Here is a 25,648-nt window from a genome sequence, read left to right on the forward strand (position 1 = left end):
GCCTATTTAACTACATCAGTGTCTACAATGACTTTATGAAATCAGTTCAACTTTTGTGTGTAGACAAGGTTTAAGATTTAGGTTTGCAAAACAGTGATCAATTGACTCAGAACAGTCAATATTCTTTCAAAGAAAATGCCAGTTACTTAATTTACAGAGGTCTAACGCCATGAGGAAGCATTTGGATGTGTCTGTGGCAGATTCAAACAACTTAGAGATATTTCAAAGCACAAATGCTAACGTATGTTTCTTCATAGACCAGCATTGTGGAGGGGAACTTGGAGATTATACCGGCTATATCGAGTCTCCCAATTACCCTGGTGATTACCCAGCTAATGTTGAATGCATTTGGAATATAAATCCACCCCCGAAGAGGCGAATACTCATTGTGGTTCCTGAGATATTTCTTCCAATTGAAGATGAGTGTGGTGATGTTTTAGTAATGAGAAAAAGTGGTAAGTTGCCAGTCATGAGCCATTTAAATATTTACCTCAAAGAGTCGGAGTGGAATGTCCGTATGGAATGGTCAAAGTCCAAAAATGATTTTTCCACCGGCTTGGTCTGACATTATTACAAGGGCTTTTCAGTGAACTGGAACAGCAAGTTGTGGCTAGTGCTAAAACAGAATACTTTAATAATAAAGTCAATGTGTTAATTATCATCAAAAAGTGTCTCGGATGAATCAGAAGGCACATAATGGAGTCTTGTCTCACCAGATCCTCAGGCAGTGCAAACCAATGTAGCTCCGTGGAAGTCACTGGAGCTATGCCAATTCACACCAGCTGAGGAGCTGGCCAATCATCTCTCAAATAATTCTCATAAGTTTCCAGTCAAAGTATTCTATCTGTGCAGTAAAGAAGAAAGAGGTTGTTAATTTAACTGAATATTGTTATGTTTCCTAAAGTTTTCCTGGAACTTCTGTTTAGCCTACAGATAAGTGCCATGACACCTCTCGTGTGATTGTGTAAGACTTATCACAAGCAGCATCAAGCCTGGTCAGTACTGGCTTGGAGGTTTCCATCCGATACTTAGGTGCTTCAGGAAGTGTGTTAGCAGGAAGACATCACGTATAGCATTGCTGAGTCAGCATGATGCCATGACGCATTGTGCTTCTTGAGCCGTTTCCTCGTGGATGAGACATAAAACCCAAGTGTTTGCCTCTTGTGGGCATTAAGGATCCAGTGGCAAAGGCAGGGATGTTAACCCCAGAGTCTTCTGACTAAATTCATGTTGAAAGTATTTAAATTCTGCTACCCTTAATTCTCTGCTATTATTGCTGCTTAATACGCTGATTGTTTCATTCTCCTCTTGTGTCCCCCATATGTGTCATCCGCACATTGTCTCTCATCTCAGACTTTGGGCTTGTCTACAAGTACAGCACTGCAATGGCACAGCTGCACCGCTGTAGGGCTTTAGTGAAGATGCTACTACACTGACGGGAGAGCTTCTCAGGTCAGCATAGTTAATCCACCTCTACGAAAGGCGGTAGCTATGTCAACAGGAGAAACTCTCACATCAACACAGCACTGTCTACACCAGGGCTTAGGCTGTTAGAACTACGTCGCTCATGGGGTGTGGATTTTTCACATCCCTGAGCGATGTAGTTATACTGATGTACGTTTGTACTGTAGACCTGGCCTTAGACCAGGGTTGTCTGTTTCTTACATGTTTGTACAGTGCCTAGCACAATATGGCCTCTAGGTGTTACTGCAATACAACTAATAAGTAATAATAATAACATTAGTTTTAGTTCTTCACTTCCTGTTCTAAATTGTTCTATGGCATTGCTGTGTGTTGTTACATAGATGCCCCAGAAGTCACCGCTTTTCAGTAATGTGTGAAATTTTTTGTGTATATAAAGACTGAGAAGTGCTTTAAGCTCCTTCCATGAGGAAAGTCACTCTACTAATATATTATCTCATCCCATGCTCAAAATGTACTAGTCTTTATTGTGCATTCCATTTGCTGATTGCCCTCATTGAAAATAGCAAAGTGGGGGTTGGTTTGATCTCTGCATACAAAGTTAATTTCTCTACATCTGAAGTTGGGACTACAAATGGATTACTGTCATCTAGCCTTCCCCTCTTCAAATCTTTCCCTAAGCCTTCAGTTTCTGTTTACCTTTTAATTAACTCTCTACAAAGCACTAAGAGGCACCATGTGTGAAAGATGTGAATTTAAAATCAGCCATATTGAGTAACATTCTATTTTAATTAGTACAATAGTTTCAACAGCTTTTGATACTTAAGGATTTATATTTACAGTCCTGTATCTGGGATTAGTACAAAGTGAGTTCTTATCTGCTCTTTTTAAAGAGAATGAAGTTATTGTGACAGGTTGGATCACAGAAACCTCCTTGGGACTGCCAACTTATGTGTCTGCCCCTGCTTTCCCTGCCAGCTTGAGACTCCAGCACCCTGTCTTGCTGAGCCAGACATGCCAGTCTGCTCCAACACAGACCCAGGGTCTGAACCACGTGCCCCAAAGCTGCAGACTTAGCTGAAAGCAATTTAAGAAGTGTTCCTGCCTTTAACACTCAGATGCTCAACTCCCAATGGGATCCAAACACTAAATAAATCCATTTATAGAGGGTAAACTCATAAATTGTTCACCCTCTATAACACTGACAGAGAGATATGCACAGCTATTTGCCTCCGCCACCAGGTATTAATAGTACTCTGGGTTAATTAATAAGTAAACATTGGTTTTATTAAATACAGAAAGTAGGATTTAAGTGGTTCCAAGTAGTAACAGACAGAACAAAGTGAATTACCAAGAAAAATAAAATAAAACACGCAAGTCTAAGTTTAATACAGTAATAAAACTGAATACAGATAAAATTTCACCCTTAGAAATGTATCAATAAGTTTCTTTCACAGACTGGACGCCTTCCTAATCTGGGCACAATCCTTTCCCCTGGTACAGCCCTTGTTCCAGTTCAGGTGGTAGCTAGGGGATTTCTCATGATGGCTGCCCCCTTTGTTCTGTTCCACCTACTTATATATCTTTTGCATAAGGTGGGAATCCTTTGTCCCTCTGGACTCTCACCCCTCCTTCTCAATGGAAAAGCACCAGGTTAAAGATGGATTCCAGTGCAGGTGACATGATCACATGTCACTGTAAGACTTCATTACCCACTTGCCAGTACACAAGTATACAGGAAGACTTACAAGTGAAACAGAGCCATCTACAGGTAATTGTCCTGGTTAATGGGAGCCATCAAGATTCCAAACCACCGTTAATGGCCCACACTTTGCATAACTACAATAGGACTTCAGAGTTATATTTCATATTTCTAGTTTCAGATATAAGAGTGATACATTTATACAAATAGGATGACCACACTCAGTAGATTATGAGCTTTGTAATCATACCTTACAAGAGACTTTTTGCATGAAGCAAATTCCAGTTACATTATATTCACACTCATTAGCATATTTTTATAAAATCATACAGAGTGCAACATCACAGTTATAATTAACCAGATCATTCTATAAGAGCCAAACAATTGGCGTACCAGTGTCATGGACTCAGGACTCATGTTCTCTCATGGCTCTGTACAGTCCCTGGGAGGAACGCCCTTCAGTGTGACAGCCCTTCTCAGGGTTCCACTTTCTCTCAGGGGTTAAGCTATAGGCCCCTCCGCCTCCTGGAACTGCACCTCTCTGAGCCTTCAGCACGCCTGTCTCTCACCGTGGGCCCCCTCAAGGAGTCCACTCACTCTGGACCCCCATGGCCTCCATTCCCAGAGGGAATAATGCCACCCCGATTTCGAGACTGGAGTGACTCTCAGCCAGCATAAAACAGAGGGGTTTATTGAGCGTCTGAAGGCAGCATAGGAAACTCTCAGGGCCTCAGGCCTAACCTCCCTCACACAATACATCTAGGTCTGACCTGCATCCAGATGGGCTCTGGCTGCTCTCTCTCCCACATCCAGAAACCCCCTCCTTCCAGCTGAGTATCCAATGTCACCTTCCCATATGCCTCGCCTCTGTCCTTTGTCTTCTGTCCCAGGTAAATAGGCTGCCTGGGCCTCCTTTCCTCTCAGCCTCTCCTCTCATCCATGCTCTGTTTCCCCACTGGGTGGAACCAGCTAGTCAGGTCACCAGGGTCCTCTTTCCTCAGCCCATTGTCCTCCCACTGGCCTGAATCATGACTTTCGAGCTGGGCCTCCCAGTCACCAGGTCACCAGTCGCTGAGGTATCCATTCTCCAGGCCATTGTCCAGGGTCCCAACTGCCAGGCGAGGTCACCGCTGGTCCTCTGTAACAACAAATGCCCTCTCCCACCACCTTGTTAAACAAATAACACCCAGGGAAACTAAGTCCCACACACTCTGCATGCAAACCATTGAAAAAACAAGAAAACCTCCCGCTTCATCAGAACCAGCCCAACGGTCCATCAAGGCCTGCATCCTATTTCCAACAACTATTCAATGCTGGGTGCTTGAGGGGAAAAACCTTCACTGCCAATAATGCTCCTACAGGAACAGGAATACTGAAATACGAAAGGAAATTTCTTCTTATGCTCAGAAGTATGAGAATAGTTCTTCAAATGTTTATTCTAGCTCATGTAACTTCACATGCTATTTTTATTATGGAAGTGCTGGTCATGGTTCCTTAGTTAAAGTTGAACTGAGTTGTGTTCTTCAAGCAGCAATCCAACCATTTTATTAGAATACAGCACTTATTCTTTGAATACAATCTTAACTTTGCTCTGTAGTGACTCCATAAAAAAAGAAAAAATGAATGTAATTAAAATCAATTTAATCTAATCCAGGATTTTAAACTCTTTTAGATGCTAATCTTTATTGTGTGGTTATTGTACAGCATCACTACAGAGCACAGTTAAGGCTGCTGGGAGCTTTCACTGTGCATTTCTGTACGTTAGCATGTTTGGCTTTCTCTCACATTTCACCTTGCCTCTGAATTTCTTGGTTTTGAAAACTTGTTTGGGCGATAATTACAATATCCCTGTAACGTTGTTTCCCTTAAGTTACTGATAGGTGCTCAGTCTTAACTCCAGATTAACTTTGATTCTATCCAGGAACTCATTTAGGGCCTGATTAAAATCCCTCTGAAGTCAATGGGACTGTTAACACTAACTTCAGTAGGAGTTGGATCAGCTCCATAACACCTAATTCTTTGTTTAAACTTAGAACAGTAACGTAATTTCCTATATTATCCTGTGGATATGAATTCTACTGGTCACTTTTAAACTAGGTAAAAAGGCCTACTTTATAAACACTGGCTTCACCTTAGGGTTGCCATCTGCAATGTCATTTCTGGGATCTCAAGCACTTTCACTGTTTCCTAGTGTGTTTGTGGGGTCCTTTCTAGTTCCCCAAAGTGTCAGTTGTAATTTGAAATTGCATTGCAGTGTGATGATGTTTTGCTCTAATGTGATGGCCAATCTGGTGCCATCAGACTAACTACCGACGTTGGGAGTCTTATGAGCTTGTCTTCGAGAATGAGTTCTTTGGGGCAGGGTCTGCCTCTTTCTAATATGTTTGGATAGTGTTTAGCACAACGGGCCCTATCTGCTTGGCATATAAGTAATAATAATTAGATCTAGTTGGAAATTTTTTGATGAAACAGCATTTTCTGACCAAAAACTGTTGCGTTCAAATCAAAATGTTCCGTAGGAGCATGTCAGTGTTGACAAAATTTTTGATAGAAAAGTTACTAAATGATTCATGCTTGAAATGGAGTATTTTCATTTTGACGTTTGTGTTTTGTTTTGATTTTTCCATTTCATTTTGGCTTTAATATTTAATACTTCATAAATATTGAATATGATAGCACAGTGTTTTGATATTGAAACAAAATGTTTAGTTAAGGTTGCTTTGATGTTTCTGAAGCAAAATATTTTGGAATTTCCGTTGCGCAAAAGATTTCAAAATTTCAACTTTTCTTCCAGATTTGGGTCAAAAATAAATTTCAAAATGCCAGACTTTCCCACAGGGTGGAAATTCCATTTTTTTATTATCTTTAATCATAATAATTTCATGTTGCATCCTGCTATCTGCCTACTAACCCCGCCTTGGGACAGAAAGGGAGAGTTACCCATAGTCTTCTGGAGAGAAGTTTTCCCCTTATACGCAAAAAATGATGGCATGCCTTCCATCCCAAGAATATCACCTCTCTTAAAGGGAAAATATGAGTGAATGAATGAGTGTGCTGTAAGTTGACATCTCTACCTCCAGGGAAGGTTATGTTACAAAGGTCTTTCATTTATTTATTTATTTTTCTAGCCTCCCCTACGTCAATTACCACATATGAAACATGTCAGACTTATGAGAGACCAATAGCATTTACCTCCAGATCACGAAAGCTATGGATTCAGTTCAAATCAAATGAGGGAAACAGTGGCAAAGGATTTCAAGTCCCATATGTGACATACGATGGTAAGACTGCAGTCATTTTCCATCTCTGTGTTATATCTGAATTTAGAAGCCTGTGTGTCTGAATCTATCTTGTACTGACTGGAGGGGGGAAACGGGAAGGATAAAGAACTTGATGTGACTCATTTTTGTTTTTTCAGTGAATTATTCTAGTGCTGATCATCAAAAGTTTTGGGTCTTCTTCCTTGTTTTTCCCTTTTTTTATTTTTGGGTCTATACTGGTAATTTATTACCTTTTCTTATTCTTACTCCAACAAGATATATACAGAACTCTTTGAGTCTGAGCCTCCTACCATTAAAGCCAGTGAAACTCTTTGTTAATCATTGTTTATCATGATGATGATGAGAATACTATTGATAATAGCTCTTTGTTTATAGAAAGTCCATTTATGAAGACCTATTGGTGCCCAAGAAAAAATTAATTAAAAATATGACTTTGCTGAAAACAAAGCCAGCATAGACAAATAATTCCAATGGAAACTGAAGTCTCCAATAACTAAACAGCTCTCATTTGTAACATACAATAAAGAAAATCACCAGCAACCCTCATAAAACTAACCAAAGTCTTGATCTTCATCTGGCAATATGTCAAAGATGTCTTTTTAGCATATATTCAAGGGGAAATTTCCTTTTAAAACAGGGGTGTAGCATCCAGGCGCACCCAAATCTGAGCAGGGGCATAGTGCTGCCACAGCAGCCTGGAGAGTCACTCAGACACCTGAAATCCAGGACTGAACTATGTGCCCACCCTTCAGAAAGCTATGCTCTGGCAGCTCTGCCTTGCCATTTTCTGAGCCGCCCCATGTGTGTGCCCAGCTCAGCAGGTGAAGCCCTGTATCTGGGGGCACTGGGGCTAGGAAGAGGGTGTGGCGTCGAGGGAGAAGCTGAGCTAACACAGTCTGTCATTACCTGTCCACCCGAAAGTCGGGGCCCATCCAAATTCTACTCCTAGCTACGCCACTGTTTTAAAAGTATGGAGGAATTTCTTTGTTAGCGCATCTCTTTTCCCAAACACTAATGCAATTTTCTGAATTGTTAGTCAGTCTGGAATTAGGTTGGGGATAGGGGAGGTGATTTAAAGGTCAAGAAGGAGAGATGATCTGGAGGCACAGGACTGGGAGTCAGAAGATATGGAACCTATTCCTGGCTGGGCCACTGGCTTCCTATATAACCTTGACAAGTCACTTATTATCTCTATGCCACAGTTTCTTTATCTGTAAAATGTGGATAATAATACTTATCTGCCTTATAAACAGTTCTGTGAAGCTAAATTAACATTTATAAAGAAAAGCGAGAACCTCAGTTGGAAGGCAGCATAAAGCTCAAAGTATTAAGTTGATTATATTAAATTGCCGTGGTACTGGAAACACTGAATGTGTATAAAACTAAATTCGCTTCTCAAATATTTTCTGGCTAGTTAGCAGTTGTCTGGAAACTAACCTCTGTGATGGTATCACAAACTGTTGCTTACCAGCTCCTTCACTCTTTATTTTTCAGAGGATTACCAACAGCTGATAGAAGACATTGTTCGAGATGGACGATTATATGCATCAGAAAATCATCAAGAAATTCTAAAAGTATGTCCACATTCCTTTAGCTAAGCGAGGCCAACTATTCAGTTTCCTGACACATATGTAGACTATGTTAGCGCTAAAATAAGAGTCCCAACTCTAGCTAGCTGGCATCACTGAGTCTGTCAGTCACCATGGTCAGGATTAGAGCTGTCACTTCCACAGCTTCCGCATTTTTATTAAATCCAACTGTGATCATTTAAGAACAAAATTCTGCACCAATATTTTTCCTTCCCCACATGCAGAGCCATGAACAATATTGGAATTCAGATTAGCAATAGCGCTCTAATTAACAGGTGAGGAGGAGGCAATTTATAAAGACTTGTTAATGTCTGTATAATCTTTGTACTTGAACTAAAAGAATGAAACTGCCAACAGGAACAAAGGAACAGAATATTCCATAAAGAGCTTCCCCCCACATGCACCTTCTGTGGATAACACTAGTCAATCAGCGCAGTTGGCTTCTGAATGGAGCCCAGGTGTTAATGGGACCAAGCTGCAAAATTCCAACCCAAATTCAAAATCCTGGGAGATTGTGAATGGTTAGCTCTGATGTTTGGATCCCATGGTTTGGTTTGGGTCCATCCTCCTGACATGACAGAAGTGCTGCACGGGGTTCAGAATTGGTGGTTGTATGAAGATACCAGTCGGGGAGTGGCTATACAAATGAACTGATGTTATGTCACTATGACGGTGACTGTGCAAATACTTTTATGACGCTTTCCAACAGGCCCAGGCTGTGTTTATACCATGAGCTAGGGGTGTGATTTTCACATACTCGCACTATTGTGGTAAGAATTAGCGTGAGTGTAAATAGCCACGGTAGCACTGGCGGCAGCAGCATGACTTAGCCATGCCAAGTGCAAATTTGCCTGACCCCTGTGGGTGCACACTCAACGTGTATCCACAGGGCTCAGGCAGGTCTGTACTGGGCATGGCTAAGCCATGCTACCATGCGTACTCAGCACAGCTAAGCTGTGTCATCGCGGCCCGTGCTACTGCAGCTGCACTATTTGTACTCGCACTAGCTCTCAACCAGCTAGCAAGAGTATGTGATGCAAGCTGAGAATCGCACTCCGAGTCCTCGCTTGTAGTGTGGAAATAGCCCCGTGTGGACTAGGTATTGCCCAGAAGCCCAGTGCTCGTGCGCTGAGTAAAAGTGCTAAACCTTCTCTCTAGCCAGCCTGACTCCTGCGTGCTTTACTGAACATTAGTGTTGCTGACTGGCTGATGCAGAGACATTGATTTATCAAACAGTGTGATGTGGCACATGCACTGTATACAGTCACTAGCAGAGAGAGGTTAACAGTGTCTCCCTCAGCATGGCAAACATATAGCTTGTATACACTTAAGATCTGGTTTTCAAGGTGCTGAATATCTGCAGCTCCAGCCCACGGGAACTGTGAAGGCTCAGCAGCTTTAAAAACCAGGTCCTTCGGGCAGAGCTTGCCATGGACATAGGCCATCAGGCAAGTGCAGCAGGGCCCAGCTGGAATGATTTACTTCATCTTTCAGGGGACTATGAGGTGTATGCTCTGAGGGTTCTGACGGTCTGATTTAACCTAAACTAATGTCCAGACGCTCCCTAGGGGAAGCTAGAAAAATTTCTATCATGTATCGTTTTGGCTGGATAATGCCATTCTTTCTGCTTCAGGAAGAATCCTGGATGTAAGGAAAGTCCTTCCAAAAATGCTGTCTTTTTTTTTTTTCCCCTGTGCAATAATCCTCCCTTTGGGATTAATTCAGAAACTAACTGTGAAAAGGCATTTGTCTGTCAATGTATCGCCAGTGAGCTGTGGAAAGCCTGGTTTCACCAGCTATTTGTTTTTCATCCCCAGAGGATTGATCCCACTCCTGTCTGAGGCTCACCTGACGTGTCACATGTAGCTTTAAATCAATTGGATACACTTTGGTAACACTTGTCTGGCTTGCCATGCCCATGAAGCAGATTGGATTGAATTGGCTGCATCCTGCTAGTTTAGCACCTATTTAAGGCTCCAGTTCAGCAAAGAACTTAAGCATGTGACTAACTTTAAGCACGAATAGTCTCATTGACTTTAATGGGACTATTCCCAAGCTTAAAGTTGAGCATGTGCTTATTGCATTGCTGAATCAAGACCTAAATGAGCTGCTCAGTTACGTACTAATATATTAGTAGAAGAGTTAATCTGTCAAGGAAAGGTATTGTTTGAACAGTACTCTTCTGTGTGAATCTGGCACTTGTTTAAATGAGTCACGGAGCTAGATTTATATACATGTTAAAAAAAGGATCTACCCAAACAGTTGTCTTGTCTCAAAAAGACTCACCCACAGCACGCACTGCTAAGAAAGGGAATTTGTTTTTTTAAAAGGTAGAAGAGGAAAGGTTGGAAGCCACAGCAAACAAAGCAACAAAAGACAAAACTCAGTGTTTCTGCTTTAAAAACCAAAACCTGTCAGAGTAAATGCATGGCCTGGAGTGACAGGAATTAGTATGCCAGAGAAAGGGAAGAGAATGCAAAGGCCAAACTATTGTCACAGGTGTGGTGAAAAACCCCTGTCACACGTTTAACAAAACCGTGCTCTGTGTTCTCCAGGCAAATTGCTAGAAGCTGTCAAAAGCTGTAATTCCATTTCACTAAGCATTTTGTTAATTATTATGATTGTATCGCCCCGAAGGTATCTTTGTATATTACAACCTGCTCGCAATGACTTAAAGCAATAAATATTACAGAAGCTTTATTAAAAACAGTTGCTGTACATGTACAACTGCCACCTCTCAAACATTAATAAGACTAGTTTGAAGACACCAGTAAATTAGGTTTGTGTCACCTCCATCTACTTTGATTTATTTTTGTTCCTGTTAATTCTCCCTATCTTGTGCATTTGATCACAGACTTGCCTAGGGTTGCCAGGTGTCCAGTTTTCGACCATGATGCCCGGTCAAAAAGGGACCCTGGTGGCTCCGGTCAGCACCCCTGACTGGGCCATTAAAAGTCCGTTCGGCAGCACAGCAGGGCTATGGCAGGCTCCCTGCCTGCCCTGGCTCCACACAGCTCCTGAGAAGCACCCAGCACATCCCTCCAGCTTCGGGATGGCCACGGGAGCTTGTGTGCTGCCCCGCCCTGAGCGCCAGCTCCACAGCTCCCATTGGCCGGGAACCACAGCCAGTGGGAGCTGAGGGGGCAGCACCTGTGGGCGAGGGCAGTGTGCAGAGCCTCCTGACCCCTCCACCTACAAGCTGGATGTGCCAGCCACTTCCGGGAGCCACCTGAGGTAAGCTCCAACCCAAGCCTGCACCCCGAACTCCCTCCTGCACCCCAACCCCCTGCGCCAGCCCTTAACTCCCATCCACACCCAAACTTCGTCCCAGAGCCCGCACCCCCTCCTGCACCCCAACTCTCTGCCCCAGCCCTGAGCCCCCTCCTACACCCCAAACCCCTCATCCCCAGCCCCATCACAGAGCCTACACCCCAGCCAGAGCCTTCACCTGGAGCCCTGATCCCCCTCCCTCCCCCAAAACTCCCTCCCGGAGCCTGCACTCTGCACCCCCTCCTCTGCCCCAGCCCTGAGCCCCCTCCCACACTCTGAACCCCTCGGCCCCAGCCCGGAGCCCCCTCCTTCACCCCAACCCCTCATCCACGGCCCCACCCCAGAGCCTGCACCCCCAGCTGGAGCCCTCACTGCCTCCCACACCCCAACCCCCACCCAAGGGTGAGGAGAGTGAGCGACAGACAGAGAGGGGATGGAGTGAGTGGGGGCAGAGCCTCAGAGCAGGGTTAGGTGCAACAGGTTGGACCCCCTATCTGGGATGCCACCTGATGTACTGATATTTCACTGAGCCTGCCTGCTCCACTAGCCTGGGCTCCTTCTCCCTGTTTTGCTTAATTAGGCTCTCTGGCTTCTGGCAGCACACACACACACAGGTAGGGATGCACCAGCTGTAGAATCACAGAGTCTACAAACAGCTCTCTATGTGAGGGAAATTGCCCAGCACTCAAGTGCAGCTTCCCTCTGGAAAGTACACCCAAACTAATATTGTCTTGCACTGTAGAGAAATCTATACAATGTAAGCTTACAAATTAGCCCCCTCCCTCAATGTGGAGGAAGATATGCACAACTTCTTGCTCCCCCCGCCCCCCATTATAAATTGCACAAACTGGGTTTAATAATAAATAAAAACAAGGTTATTAAGTATAAAAGGCAGATTTTAAGTGATTATAAGGGATAGAAAACAGAACAAAGCAGATTACCATGCAAATAAAACAAAACACGTATACTAAGCTTAAGATCCTAAAGAAGTAATTTCTCAGCCTAAATGTTGTTTTAGGCAAGTTGCAGAGTTTCAGTAGCTTAAAGTTCCAGTTATTTCTCTTTACAGACTAGACTCCTGTCTTAGTCTGGACTCAGCCCTTGCCTGCTCAGTTCCTTTGTCTCTTCAGGTACTTTCAGCTGTCTTTCTTCTTGGGCAGGAAGGCAATGGAGAAGAGTCCTGTTTGCCTTACTCCCCAGCCTTAAATAGAATTTACATAAGGTGGGAAGCCTTTGTTTCCAGTGGAAAAGTACCAGCAATGTCCAAGGTGGTGTTTAATACTAGGTGACATGACCACATGACCTCGTAGTGTCAAAGCAACATCCCAGGAAGCTTCTCAGGAAGGAGTGAGATTAGTATCTTCAAGGTCTTATGGTTTCTTCCTAATGGCCAATCAAGGCTGATGGTCTGTTCTCTGGTGGGTGTTTCCTAAGTACACACCCAGTTGTAATTGTTACATAGCCAATATTCCTAACTTTAGATACAGAAATGATACATGCATACAAATTGGATAATCACATTCAGTAAATTATAACCTTTCCAATGATACCTTACAAGACCCATCTTGCATAAAATATATCTCAGTTGTGCCATATCCATATCATAAGCATGGAGTGAGCAGGGGTGGGGCCTCAGATGGGGTGGGACAGGGGTGTGGCCTCAGGGAAGGGGCAGGGCGGGGAACGGGGCAAGGCTGTTTGGCTTCTGCAAATAGAAAGTTGGCAACCCTTACTGTGCCAGGTGACACCTTCCAGTTAAGGCTCCTGAGGTCAGGTGAGGTCAATTTGAATCAGATACACTATGACCTTTAACCACTGCTGTAAATTGGTGGTGTTGGTTCCTGTGCATGTCAATTTTGCCTGTCCATGCTCAGATGTCTGAACTTGGAATTTTTTGGAAGGTGCGATCTGCTAAAATACCCACTGGTGTGGACTCCCCGACTACATCCCCAGGCCTCTTCCACTGTCCCCCTTCCAAAATGTTCCTCTCTGCTAGCTCAACCACTCATCATCCTGCCTTTCCTGCAAATACAGCTCACCCAGACTAGTTCCACAACATACAGGACTTTCCAAAACCATTCTTGGAGCCTGCAGATTTGGCCTTCCTTGAGTTCTTACAGAAGGGAAAAAACTAGGGTAGTGGCTGAAAAATAAAACGCTTGCTGTGTTTAATGTCAACAGGGGAAATAAACTGACTGACTATTTGGGCAAAGCAAATGTCAAATGTACAAAACAAAGGAAATGAAAAAACAGGGGAAAACACTGGGTGAAATCCTGGCTTCATTTAGGTAAATGGGAAATTTGCCACTGACTTCAGTGAGGCCAAAAATTCACCCTTTGGTTTTTTTCGACTCTCTTGAATTGCGAAGAGGTATTAACACACAATGTTAGACGAGAGGTCTGATTTTTAAGTTGATGGTGTCAATTAAGTAACTGCAGTAAGAAGGCAACAATGAGCATTTGTTCACCATCCTGGTGGGCCAAGAGAATAGAATGACATCCTCCACTGTTGTTTGTAGGCCAGATCCCTACCTGCAAAGGACAGATATACTTGTCCTCTCTGACAGTGTACTATCGCTTTCTACCAAATGCATTGCTGAAGGTGTAAGGAAAGATCCAGTGCAGTCTACGACCTAGGAAGGTCTATAAAATGGGAGACTCCCATGATGTGACTGACATATAATAACTGTTTTCATGAAAAGAGTCCAGCTGCCTGCTGAAATGAAGAAGTGTATTAGCAGGAATAAAAAATACACTGGCTCACTCACAAAGGCTGTTGCTCTGGGTTCATGACACCTTACCTCTCTGCCAGCTTTTGTGCTACTTTCCTGCCCATCAGAACTGGGATAACGCGCCATTCTCTTCCCAAGATCACCAGTCACACAAGTCTTTATTACCCCAATATATAGCCGACCTCTGCAGCCCTGTATCCGCAGCTCAGCCTCTGCCACAGGTAGACCTACTTCTTGCCATGTACACATGATATGTTTTCAGGGAGGTGCTGGTCCATCATCTTTGCTAACATCCCATTTTCCTGGACAAGGGTATGCCTTTAACCTGAGTCCATGAGGCCTTCCATTGACGCTCTTCCCAGACCAATAGATACCACATATGACTGGGCTCCAGTGTCATTCAGAAAGGATTCCAGGCCACAAAGCTGGCTGTAATAACAGCCCAGGTAATCGCACTCCATTATCAGGCACATGGGTGCTGGAACAGTTTGTATAGTGGGGGTGCTGAGAGCCATTGAACTAAACTGTAGACCCTGTATATGATGGAAATCTCTTCAAGCCAGGGAGTGCAGTAGCACCCCCAACACCCCCAGTTCCAACACCTGTGATCAGGCAGTCTCTCCTGATATGCCCAGCCTAGCTGCATCAGAAGGACAGAAGCACTCTCCCTAGATTGCAGGATTGACAGGAGCAGCCCTGCTAGAACCTGTGTATCCCCCTGTTTCAAGTTACTTGGGACTCTGTCCCATCAAGAGCTTCCCTGAAACTCCCCAGATTGGGATATCCTTTCTTCTGGTCTCCCCTGATGAGCCACTCCTGGTCTGCCAGGCCATTCAGGCCACTTGGCTCCTTCAGCTGTCATGATTTTCTGTATGGAATTAGTATCTGGGCATAACCACCAGGCAGCAAAGTGCCATAACCTCTGAGCCTGTGGGCATGCTCTATGCAGGAATGGTTCAGCCTTGAAATGGTGCCACTACATCTCTGGAGTCAGTCCCAGTCTATCCACAATGGCAGCCTTCACCACAGGATATGAGCCCACTTGCTCGTCACTTGCCATTCAGTAGGCTGCCTGCGCTTCGCCCATCAGAAATAGTGCTATGGGGTCTTCACAAGTAGACTCTTGCCAGCCGCTCATTCAAGGGTACAGAGGAAAGGCTGCAGGTCATCCTCTGGCCCCCAACTTTACCAGGCCAGGGACCAGGCAGCCTGAGCTACTCTTTTCAGTAGAAGCCAAAGTCCCCAGAAAACCATGGCCTAGCTGCTTCCACAACCACTCTTGTTGCTATAATTGGGCCTCTGCCACCACCGCTGAGTGGCAAAGCATGCCCCCTTCTGTTTCTGCAGGCTCTCCATCAAATCGCAGGAGGACAACTGGGTCTGCTGCTGCTGCTGTTCCTGCTACCACTGTAGCACAGCTATCTGCTGCTGCACCATCACCAGCAGACATATCACCTTTTCCATCTTTCCTGATTACCCAAACTGGGTGGGGTGTCAGTCAATATTCACAGGCTTCCATTTCCCCTTATCTCCAGCGGCCGATCACTGGCCTGCATGTTCCAACACGTGCTATCGCATGTTCTGACCACAGCACCCTCTTGCAGTATTGTATAGTGCAGCGGCCACTCAGCCTCAGTTTCCCAGCTGGTCTTCCTCTCCTCCGTCCAGCCCCCAACTCCCTCTGAGTTAGCCTTCCAGTTAGGTCTCTTACAGGTCTACCCTCCCAGGGCACTCAAAGTCGCAACAAATATGAAGCAACATAAACTCTTCCCGTTCCTCTGGGACATCTGCTAGGCACCAGTCTTCCCCAGTGCCTGGCCCTAGCTAGCCGCCTCTTCCATAGTGAGAGCTCTACGTCTGCTCTCTGTGTCTGATTCTTCCAACTGAGCAGGGCTCTTATTTTTAAGCTCCTCCCTGAAAGCCTATCTCCTTCTCCAAATGTCTTTATTTGGGCTGATTGGGCCTTTCGTAGCCCATTAACCTCTTCCTGCCTTGTGTGGCAGTTTGTGTGCCCTATTAGTCCTGCATGAGGGTAATAATATAGGGCCCATCATACTCCAGTGTAACTGCATTGGTATTACTCCTCATTTACACTTGTGTTCGGGCCCCCATCCAATGTCTGTTGAAGTCTCTGGGAATATTTCTATTGACTTCAATGGGTGTTGGATCAGATCCTGAGCGAGATCAAAACTGACTTAGAAATTACAATATATAGAGTGGGTTGGGGACTGCTTCAAATCATGCCATGTCTCTGGTGGCCAATGTTCATTGTTGTATGCCTAGAAGAGATGTTGAGTTGATGAGTTCAGCCTTGTTCCTACAGAAGACATCACAAAATAACCACCAATCACAACTGGCATTTTGGAGGCCCAGTCCTCCAAGGATTTGGTCAATGGGATTTGAGGTCCCTCAGGCCCTGTCTCACTTTAGTCACGTGTAAGGTTAGACATATGCCTAAGTACTGTACTGACTCAGGGCATTAGCACCTTGCAGGATGAGGTACTTGGAGAACTCCGTGATTGAATAGGATGTGGAGACCAAACTGCCCTCTTACACGCAGACAGAAGGCCCTTGTGGAAAGCAGTTGAGTATACTGGAAGATCAGTGTGAGGTAGTCTGCAGTACTGTTGCCCATATTGCATCCATTTTGTGGTTAACAAGATGTTTGAATGCATCAACCTGGCACCTACCATAAGCACTAATTACACATGTTAAAATGGAGAAGTTAGTAAACTGTCTATGGTATAATATGCGACAAGCAGCATGGACTTGACCATGCTGAACCTGCTTTGCCGAATGGTAGCTTTTGCCAAAGAAAATCATAGTGAACATTGATTTTAAAAGTTGTGCAAAAACTAATACAATCAAAATATGTGCCTAACATATACTTTGTCTCTCCTAGGACAAGAAATTGATCAAAGCCCTCTTTGATGTATTGGCACATCCTCAAAACTATTTCAAGTACACAGCACAAGAGTCAAAGGAGATGTTCCCACGATCATTTATAAAACTATTGCGATCAAAAGTTTCCAGATTTCTACGACCATACAAATAGCTTCCTAGTGATATTCAATTTGGGGTTATTTCCTGTCAAATATTGTATTTTCCTCCACAGTAGAAACATTTGCTAATTGGAAGGTTATTTTTTGGCAGTCTTTACTTTCAATTATATACTGAAGAATAACTATAATGTTTTATAATTGTTAAAAGCCAATATTCTGAATGGGATTTTTACTTCAAAGAAGAATACTTGTGGATCCTTGAGTGCATCTAATTGAAGATCCAAATTTGTGTCTGCACTAGTGTTTCTTCATGTTTCATTTGAAAATGTTTGTTTTAGAAAATATATTTTCTAAGCCTTTTCATTTTCTAGCAAAAATAGTTTTCTTCTAAGCAAAGAAGAAACCTGTTCAACCTGGTTAAACAAACTACCTGTTTTGTGATAGAAAGGAATATGTAGCATAAATACTATTTGGATTTTGAATTGCACTTGAACTTTATATTTGAAATTTTAGAAGAAAACAAAAAAAATCTAAATTTTGTTATTTCCCATTTGTGGTTTTGTGGAGACTTTGTTCTAGTATAAACCAAAAAAAGAAAGGGGAGAAAAAAAAAAAAGGAAATGGATGTATAATTTTGTTTTATGGATTATACAAGATTGAATCCCATGCCCTATCTGTTTTATCTGCCCTATTGTAGACTTCTTCAAAGGTCTACCACTACCTGTCCTGCTGCAGATACAGTCAAGGAATTTTATATGCCATTGGGTCTCTTTGAAGACTTTTACAATAGAGTGGATGAGAAACAAAGAAAAAAAAGTAGTCGTCCGTTTTTCTTTTCCTTATTAGAGCATCTAATTAAGTACAATATATAAATATATAAATATATACTTCTATTTGTGGGTTCATTAGTAATATTATCTTTAGTTACTGTAAATATTACTCAGGCTTAAATCTCTACTCCCACGCACAGTATTTACTCGTATCTATTTGTGACTTCACTTAGATGATTAAATAACTTCTCCAAGTGCTTGTAACTTCTGTTTATCCCAAACTGAAGTGTCTTTGAATTTTATGATACAAGAAAAGAATAACTTTCACTTAGACAGTCTTGTCAAGTATAAATTATTCGGTGGAAGGATGAGAGATTTTAGTTCATGTGAAAATTCATTATTTTGCTACCTACTTTCCAATATCTCATTCAGCAAGTGGTCCTATTCTTCCTCCTTGTTCAGGTACTCCTTTTGTCAAAATCAATGGGAGTTACTCCTGAGAAAGGAGCAATGAATAGGACTTCAGGAGAGATTAACTTTTACATTAGATTTGACATCTCTAAATCATTACAGAAATATACCTCTTTTGTATAAGTCAAATTTCTAAAGGGGAAAAAACAGAAATAATTTTTGCAATCCATTTTAAATATTTTTAAATTAATTAAATATACACTAGTAGCTGGATCCTGCATGCCTTGGGCACCCAAAATTTCCACTTACTTGAGTAGCAGATACACACCTAAAACACCCATTAGCTTCATATGAACATAAGAAATTGCCATAGTATGTCAGATTAGTGGCCATCTTCTGACAGCAACAAGAAGGTGCAAGAATCCTGTCATCCCCATCAATTCGCTGACGTAACAGTGGATTTTAATGAGAGATTGTATATTTTTGTTAGCTCCACAGCCACTTCATTTTTCAGTTTCTTCAGAACTCTTGGAGGGGTACCGTCTGGGGTCTGGTGATTTGTTTCATTTACCAGGGAGGTTCACCACCCTCCCCTTTGTCCCTCATTTTTATTATCTAAGGAGAGTAGGTATCACCCCGACATCTCTTGTGGTGAAGACTGTGGCAAATACATCATTTAACTTTGCTCTTCCGCTGCTCCCTTATCTTCCTGGTAATCCAAAAGACCTATGAATTCTCTCAAAGACTTTGTGCTTCTGATGTATACTTTAAAGATGTTTTGCACTAATTTATATGCATATATTTTTATGTCTGGCTAATCACTCTTCAAACTCCCATTTGGCTTTCTTAATTTCCAATTTACATTTTATCGGCAATAGTTTCTGTTCCTTTCTCCTGGCTACAGCTGAGCTGGACTGCCATTTCCTGAAAGATACCTGTTTGGTTTTAATCCCTTTTTTAATCTGGCCATTTAGCTGTTTGGAGGAGAGGGGAGTTGCCTTCTTTCCTGTTTGTTCTGTTATAGTGTGCTGAAAATAGTCTCCAAACTGATTTTAAGTTCTTTGTTTTTAATTAAAGGGCCTTTTTGAATAGCTTCCTCCTTTTTAAGGAAAATTCTCCTTTCAGAATTGAATGTCACTGTGCTAGCTTTTATAAGATCTCTTCCTCAAGGGTGGTGAACTTAATTTTTTAAATGATCACTATTGCCTAGTAGGAGTCCAAGGATGGGTGTCCCAAGGGATGTATGATCAGTGCTAGGCCTAGTGCATTTGTAGAATGGAAAACCATTTGCTAACTGTAGGGGCGGGGGAGCTAGTAGAAAATACTTATAATTATACATAGTTTGTACAATAAATTGCAGTGGATCATACAAGAATCTATGTAGATCACAAATATGAATGCATAAATCTGAAAGCTCAAAGACAACTAGAAAGAAACCTAGTATTTCAGAGTGATGTGAACATTGCAAAGGTGTCCCAGAGATTATCCAGAATGGTTGAATTGGTCATCATTACCGCAATCCAATTTAAAGATATTGGAAAACTGACTGAAATTCTCAAAAGAAGACACACAATTTAAAGAAATGAAATAACACCATCATTTCCTGAAGGCTGCACATTGTTCTCTGAACTTTCAAACTGCATTTCTCAATTTAAGGAAATAAGTCTGGGTCTAATGCTGCGCAGTACTGAATGTCTCATGCAGACTATACGGCACCTAAAACCCCCATTCAGCAACTCACAGGATTGGTCCCAACAACACTGTAAAATATTACTGGCCTGCAGGGCAAATAATCTTTTTTGCAACACAGCACAAGGTAATTTCCCTTGCAGGTCAGGAATCCCTTTTCAGTGCAGTAACACTTTTAGGGCTTTCAGTTAAACTGGTATGAAGCCAGGACAAAGGCTTGTCTACACTAGGGAGTTGCCCTGATCACAGCCATTGGTGGCCAGCCAACAGTATAGCTGCACTAGTGGAAACCACTAGCAGAAGCAAGCTAAACTATGATTTGCACTGGTGCAGTTTACCCCAGCTTAAAATGGCTACGCTACACTAGTGCTTATTGCAGTTTAACTTGTCTACACTAGAGGTTTGTACTGATGCACCTACTCTGATGTCTGGCCACTAACTGCTGCAATCCCCAGTATAGACCAGGCCGAGCTCTGAGGATGCCCTCCATTACACGGATGCAACACTCACTGATTTGTTCCCAGGTAATAAAGGTAGAATTTGGGTCATTGACTGTGCTGTAACCAAGAGAACAATTTCGCCATTACAAGTACACAGCTGACATACTGAATGTTTCTTGTGCTGTATATGTAGAAAATCATATATTTTATGTGATGTTTGTGTTTCCCCGTAGAAATGTGCCAGGCAGATGTGCAAATTTCTAATGAAAAAAGTTAGCATCAAGTGATAGATAATATTGTCTTAGCAGATTTGGGATTCTTGTTGTTAATACAAGCTGGTTTTCATAAAAATGCATATAATATTTCACTTACATGATAAAAGTGAAAATTGCTATTAAAAATTCCCATCCAAAAGTATGGTATGAATTTCAGAGCTGTGTAAGGGCTTTGAAAAACCAAGTTGGTGACTCATATTGGCAGAAACTGTCATTCATCAAATAGAATATGGTGCCACATTAATGTGAGTTGGGCTTCTGATTTGTGAATGATTGTATTTTCATTAACAGCAGTCACAGACTGATATGGCAGTTTGTCAGAACATGTCACCATTCAGTAACAGCAACAGAGCAAGAAATGGCTTGTTTTGTAGGTGGAGATAAGCTATCAAACTTCGGAGACTCAAAGCACGTGGGAGAAATAGGGACATTAATAATGCTTCCCTCTTTGTGAGAGAGGCACCTTCATGATACCAAAAAATAAGAGATTCAAAATTGCAGGTTGCAGGTGTGAAAAAAATGGTAGATCTTACCTAAATAGAGAATATTGCATCTATATCTAGTGCGGCAAATGATCTCCCATTTATGGCTTCACGTGTTACTACAGGGCGATTGAAAACTGTATTAATTTGTGATGGCCTAATTCCATATCCACAAATGACCTTTTTTTGTTCGATTTGAAAATGTTCTTATGTTTAAAAGCTGAACACCAGTAGCACTTATTTTTTAAATCTCTCCTTCTACCCTAAATTCTGCACTTATTGTTTGAGAGAGATGGTAATGAATCATCCCTAAATATTCTTCATCTCCCACAAAAACAACAGACTGAATATATTTTCTGTGATCTTGTAGTCTGCAATAATTAGAAGTTGCTTGATAATAATGCCAAAATCATCACATTCACTAATTGTTAATAACTGTTATGGGGTAGGCATGTGGGTTTCATTTGAGCACAGCCAGAAACAGGGCACTGAATTCAATGGGCCAGATCCTCAGCTGAGTATTGCCTTCAATGGAGTTACGACAATTTAAACCAGCTGAGGAGCTAACTCAGTAAGACTGAATTTTTAACTTTTGATATATTCTTTCATCCTACCATCTTTCCCTACATTCCTCCCTCTGTTGTACACAAATGATCTCTAAAACACTTTCTCTTTTTGCCTTATCTTTGTGTTTTGTTTTGTTTTGCCCCAGAGAGTAAAGTCAAAGCACTCTATGGTATAATTATTGGAGATGAGCCCAAATCACGAGAACACCCGCAAACTTTGTGGAAGTGTTAAATCTGAAGCTGGCTCAGTAATTTGCCACTCGTTCCAAACCCTCTGACAGGTCTGAAGCAAAGCCCTGTATTTGAACTTCCCAAACTTTAGGAAGTTTTGAATCCAGATCTGGACATTATGCCTGCTGCATATGTCCAGTAATTCTGTTTCTATGGGAATGATTGTGCTATCAGAAGATGATGTACTTTTATTTATTAACTCTGTCATATATCTTCTCTAGGCATGGAAAATCATAACGTAAAAAGTCTATTCTCCATGGGCTGACAGACTGTACATCCAAAAGGCTGTTAGTGAGTCCTTAACAACTGAAGTGGGTTGGCAGAAAGAATTGAGGAGCTTTAAGTGAAAAGCATCCTGTTCTTACACTGAATCTTAAAAGGAGGGAGAGCCATATGCTGCATCCATGAAATTCTTCAGTAATTTAGTTCATTTATCCCAGCTGCCACAGTGGATGCTAATCTTCCCTCATTGGTGAGACAATTGTTGGAAAATAGGTCTATCTTCCAAACCTTGAAATTTAAACAGGATCAAAGCTATTTCTATGAGCTACAAAAGAATGTTCTGCGAATCTTTGAATGTAATATATAGAATGATACAATACTGAAGAGAGGAACTATAAAAAGGCACTGGCCCTGATTCTTCTCTCACACCAATTTTACACCAGAGTAACTTCACTGACTTAGTGCATTTACTCCTGTTTTACACTGGCTTAAGCGAGAGGAGAATTGGGCCCAGAGTTTTCAGAGAGTCTGCAGTTTGATTTATTAGATGGCTTCTGATAAGCACGATTGATTTTTCAGTCCTATGTCATACAAGTAGGACTACAAAGAAGAGATTTTGATCCAATGTGGGCAAATTATCCAAAATTAAACTTCCAAACTAGAAAGGCTCCCTTGTTAATTTACCCAGCATATTTGAATTTATTATTTCAACCATTTTTATAAATAAACCAGGATTAACTATTGTGGATATCTACCTTCAAAATAATCTTTCAGAGTGAAAGCAGCATTGTGATTCATAGTCTACTAGAACTGCTACATCAACTGGTCTTTGACTTTACTGATGTCTGGATTCTGACTAACTTTTAATGCTCTTTAAAAAAAAATCTGGGATGAAATCCTGACCCCATTGAAGTCAATGGCAAAGCTCCCATTGACTTCAGTGGAGCTAAAGAGCCGGACCTACGAATACGATTACACATATTGGTGTGATGGTTTCGTCTAACTGCTGTTTCTTTCTTTAGTTTAAACTATCATTTGATGGGAATGTCAGTAACTGGGAAAGTTCTATAGAATCTCAGCACGTTGAGACTTTTGATACTTATTTAGATAGTTTTCTAGGATGAGAGAATGTTGTGAGCACTTGAAAAAAAATGAAAGACTTTTGTCTTCCACTAGAATTGTTTTAGGAAGAAGGGAAATTACTGTAAAATAATATGACCTTATTCCTCAGTTTTGGGCTTGGATGCAAAAGCAATCTCTCTCTCTTTATCATCACACTTTCCATTAGAACAGAAATGTACAGGAAGATTAACTCTTTAAGGCAAAGAATTGTTATCTAAGTATCTGAATATATACAATTCCAGTTTACTATTTCATTTATTTATTCTGTTTCTACAATTAGTTATTAATCTATAAAATTAATGTGTAATATACAACAATAAAAATGTACAGTGGCACCTTTCGATGTAATAATTTAAACCATCTGTATTCAGAATGCTGAGATAACAAGTTTAAATACATACGAACTTTTGCAGTTGGGTTTCAACTTTTGCTTATGTATGGCACTGATTCTACTTTTAAAGACAATAACTCTAAGTACTATTCTATGGCATTTTAGGAATATTCAGTGCATTGTATTTTAAATGACTGTAGTAAAGAAGTAACTTTAATTTAACACTTGCATTGTTTTCATTCGGTGACTGTAGCTTTATACTTCCACAGCATACCCAGAAATGTGTACTCTAAGAAATACAGCTGAATTACTTATCACTAATTAATCTTCCGCATTCAGGAAAACAACAAACAGCTCTGTTTAACAAAATTTTATTTTAATGAAACATCTTGTCTTTTTAGAGGGTTTTTATTGTTTTTCTTTTTAACATTTTTTTAATTAAAATTATTTTGTAAATATGTTTTTTCTGCATTTTATACCTTAGAAATACTGCTAGTTTGCATTGACAGCAGTCGTTACTGAAATGTGATGATTAAAAAGTTACATTAGGGCCCGGGTTGCATTTAGTCAGTTGCAAGATTCATTTCTATGGTTAGTCCTGTTATTCCTGCAGTCTCCCTGGGATCATAACAAAGGTTTTCTCGGGCAGTATAGCCTTCTAGTTGTGGTAGCGGTGACTATCAATTACCATTCTGAAGTGCTTACTATTTTCATAACATAAAGAACATGTAAGTTAAAGTAAGCGTTAGCTTGATTAAGGGGAAAAAATAAAGTCCAGAAACAAAAAGGGGATTCAGAACATTATGCCCAGTATAATACAGAGATCAGGAAAAGTACACTATATCTGTGTGACTTGGTTGCCGTGGAAGTGGTAAAACTACGCATTGGTCCTGATCTGGGAGTCCTTAATTCGGCAAAACTGCCACTAAGATCAGTGAGAGTTTTGCCTGATTAAAGTCAACTATATCCTTTATATGTTTAACAGGAACTTCTGTTAGGCTAGACCTGGGGGGAAAATTACTGGTAATATGATACTGGTTTATGTACTGTTTTGCTGTTTATAGATCACTGGGCATGAGTGATGATTTGAACTAAATCCTTGTAGCTGCTGCTGGTGAGGCTAAGGTTTACTGTTTTGCTGTTTATAGATCACTGGGCATGAGTGATGATTTGAACTAAATCCTTGTAGCTGCTGCTGGTGAGGCTAAGGTTTATTACCTATGTAAATTATGTACAAACAGCTATTTCCATATGAATTGTACCATGTTAGTTAGAGCAAAGATAGTGAATAACTGTACAAAGTTTGATACTTAGAAAATAAAATACAGTGGTCTGAGCTTTACCAACATTTTAACAAAACTGACAGATTCAGTAGTAGCAAATGTTGTTGTAAATGTATCTTATCTAACTCTACATTTCCCTTTGCCTCTGTATAGCAATAGCTTTGTTTAATATGTCAAAGCTCAAAATGAAGCATGTAATAAAACTTTTGCTAGAATCACTTTCATAATAAACGTAAAATGGAATACATGCTCTCTACTCCTCTCATTCTTGTGCCTGGGCAAATGGTGCAGGCGCAGGCCGAATGCACAGAACAATCGGATGCGAAAACTTTTTGTAATAATGTCATTTTTATATCTTTGGCTAATCTGCACTGGTGAACAATGAGGCGCTTCTGATACGTAGACAGCAGGCAGAGTTCATTAGTGTTGAGCATAACAGACTTGTTTCTTACAGATAGCCTGCAAGTGGGGATCTCATAGTGACAGGTGTTCCCTCCATGTTTTCTCCATGGTAAACAAGCCCCAGATGTGCCACATTTACTCTTTTCATATTTGGGTCTTTGGTTACTTTAGAAGATGTGGGGGAGTGGGTAGCAGTCATGGCCAAGGGAGAGCCACATATCACCCACTCCAACAACCTTAGAATTTCCTTGCATAAAGTAATTCTGACGCTATCAGGTTTACCTCGTGTGGATTCCGACACTACATTTTCAGACTCCCCTCAGCTGATGAGTTGGCCCAGACACAGGCAGAGTGTCGCTGAGCATGGCTCCTTAGGGATGGAGGTGCTGGCCCTCTGTGGAATCCACCCCAGATCTTAGGAGGCCT

The 25,648-nt window shown here is 41.6% G+C and overlaps 1 protein-coding gene across 9 annotated transcripts in view; it reads left to right on the top strand.

Annotated features, from left to right (window-relative positions):
* Window positions 1-25,067, top strand: part of SCUBE1 (signal peptide, CUB domain and EGF like domain containing 1) — a 304,131-nt gene extending 279,064 nt beyond the window's left edge. For 8 of the 9 annotated variants that reach the window (XM_043538048.1, XM_007061754.4, XM_043538046.1 and 5 more), the window contains 4 exons: window positions 258-455; window positions 6,253-6,405; window positions 7,900-7,979; window positions 16,899-25,067. In XM_043538048.1, the coding sequence (XP_043393983.1) occupies window positions 258-455; window positions 6,253-6,405; window positions 7,900-7,979; window positions 16,899-17,051 (584 nt within the window). In that variant the 3' untranslated portion in view covers window positions 17,052-25,067. The remainder of the gene's footprint in view (window positions 1-257; window positions 456-6,252; window positions 6,406-7,899; window positions 7,980-16,898) is intronic. The other variant, XR_006287903.1, reaches the window with a different exon arrangement.
* Window positions 25,068-25,648: the final 581 nt, after the last annotated feature.

This window comes from Chelonia mydas, chromosome 1 (assembly GCF_015237465.2).
Source record: "Chelonia mydas isolate rCheMyd1 chromosome 1, rCheMyd1.pri.v2, whole genome shotgun sequence".
NCBI classification, from domain to species: domain Eukaryota; kingdom Metazoa; phylum Chordata; order Testudines; family Cheloniidae; genus Chelonia; species Chelonia mydas.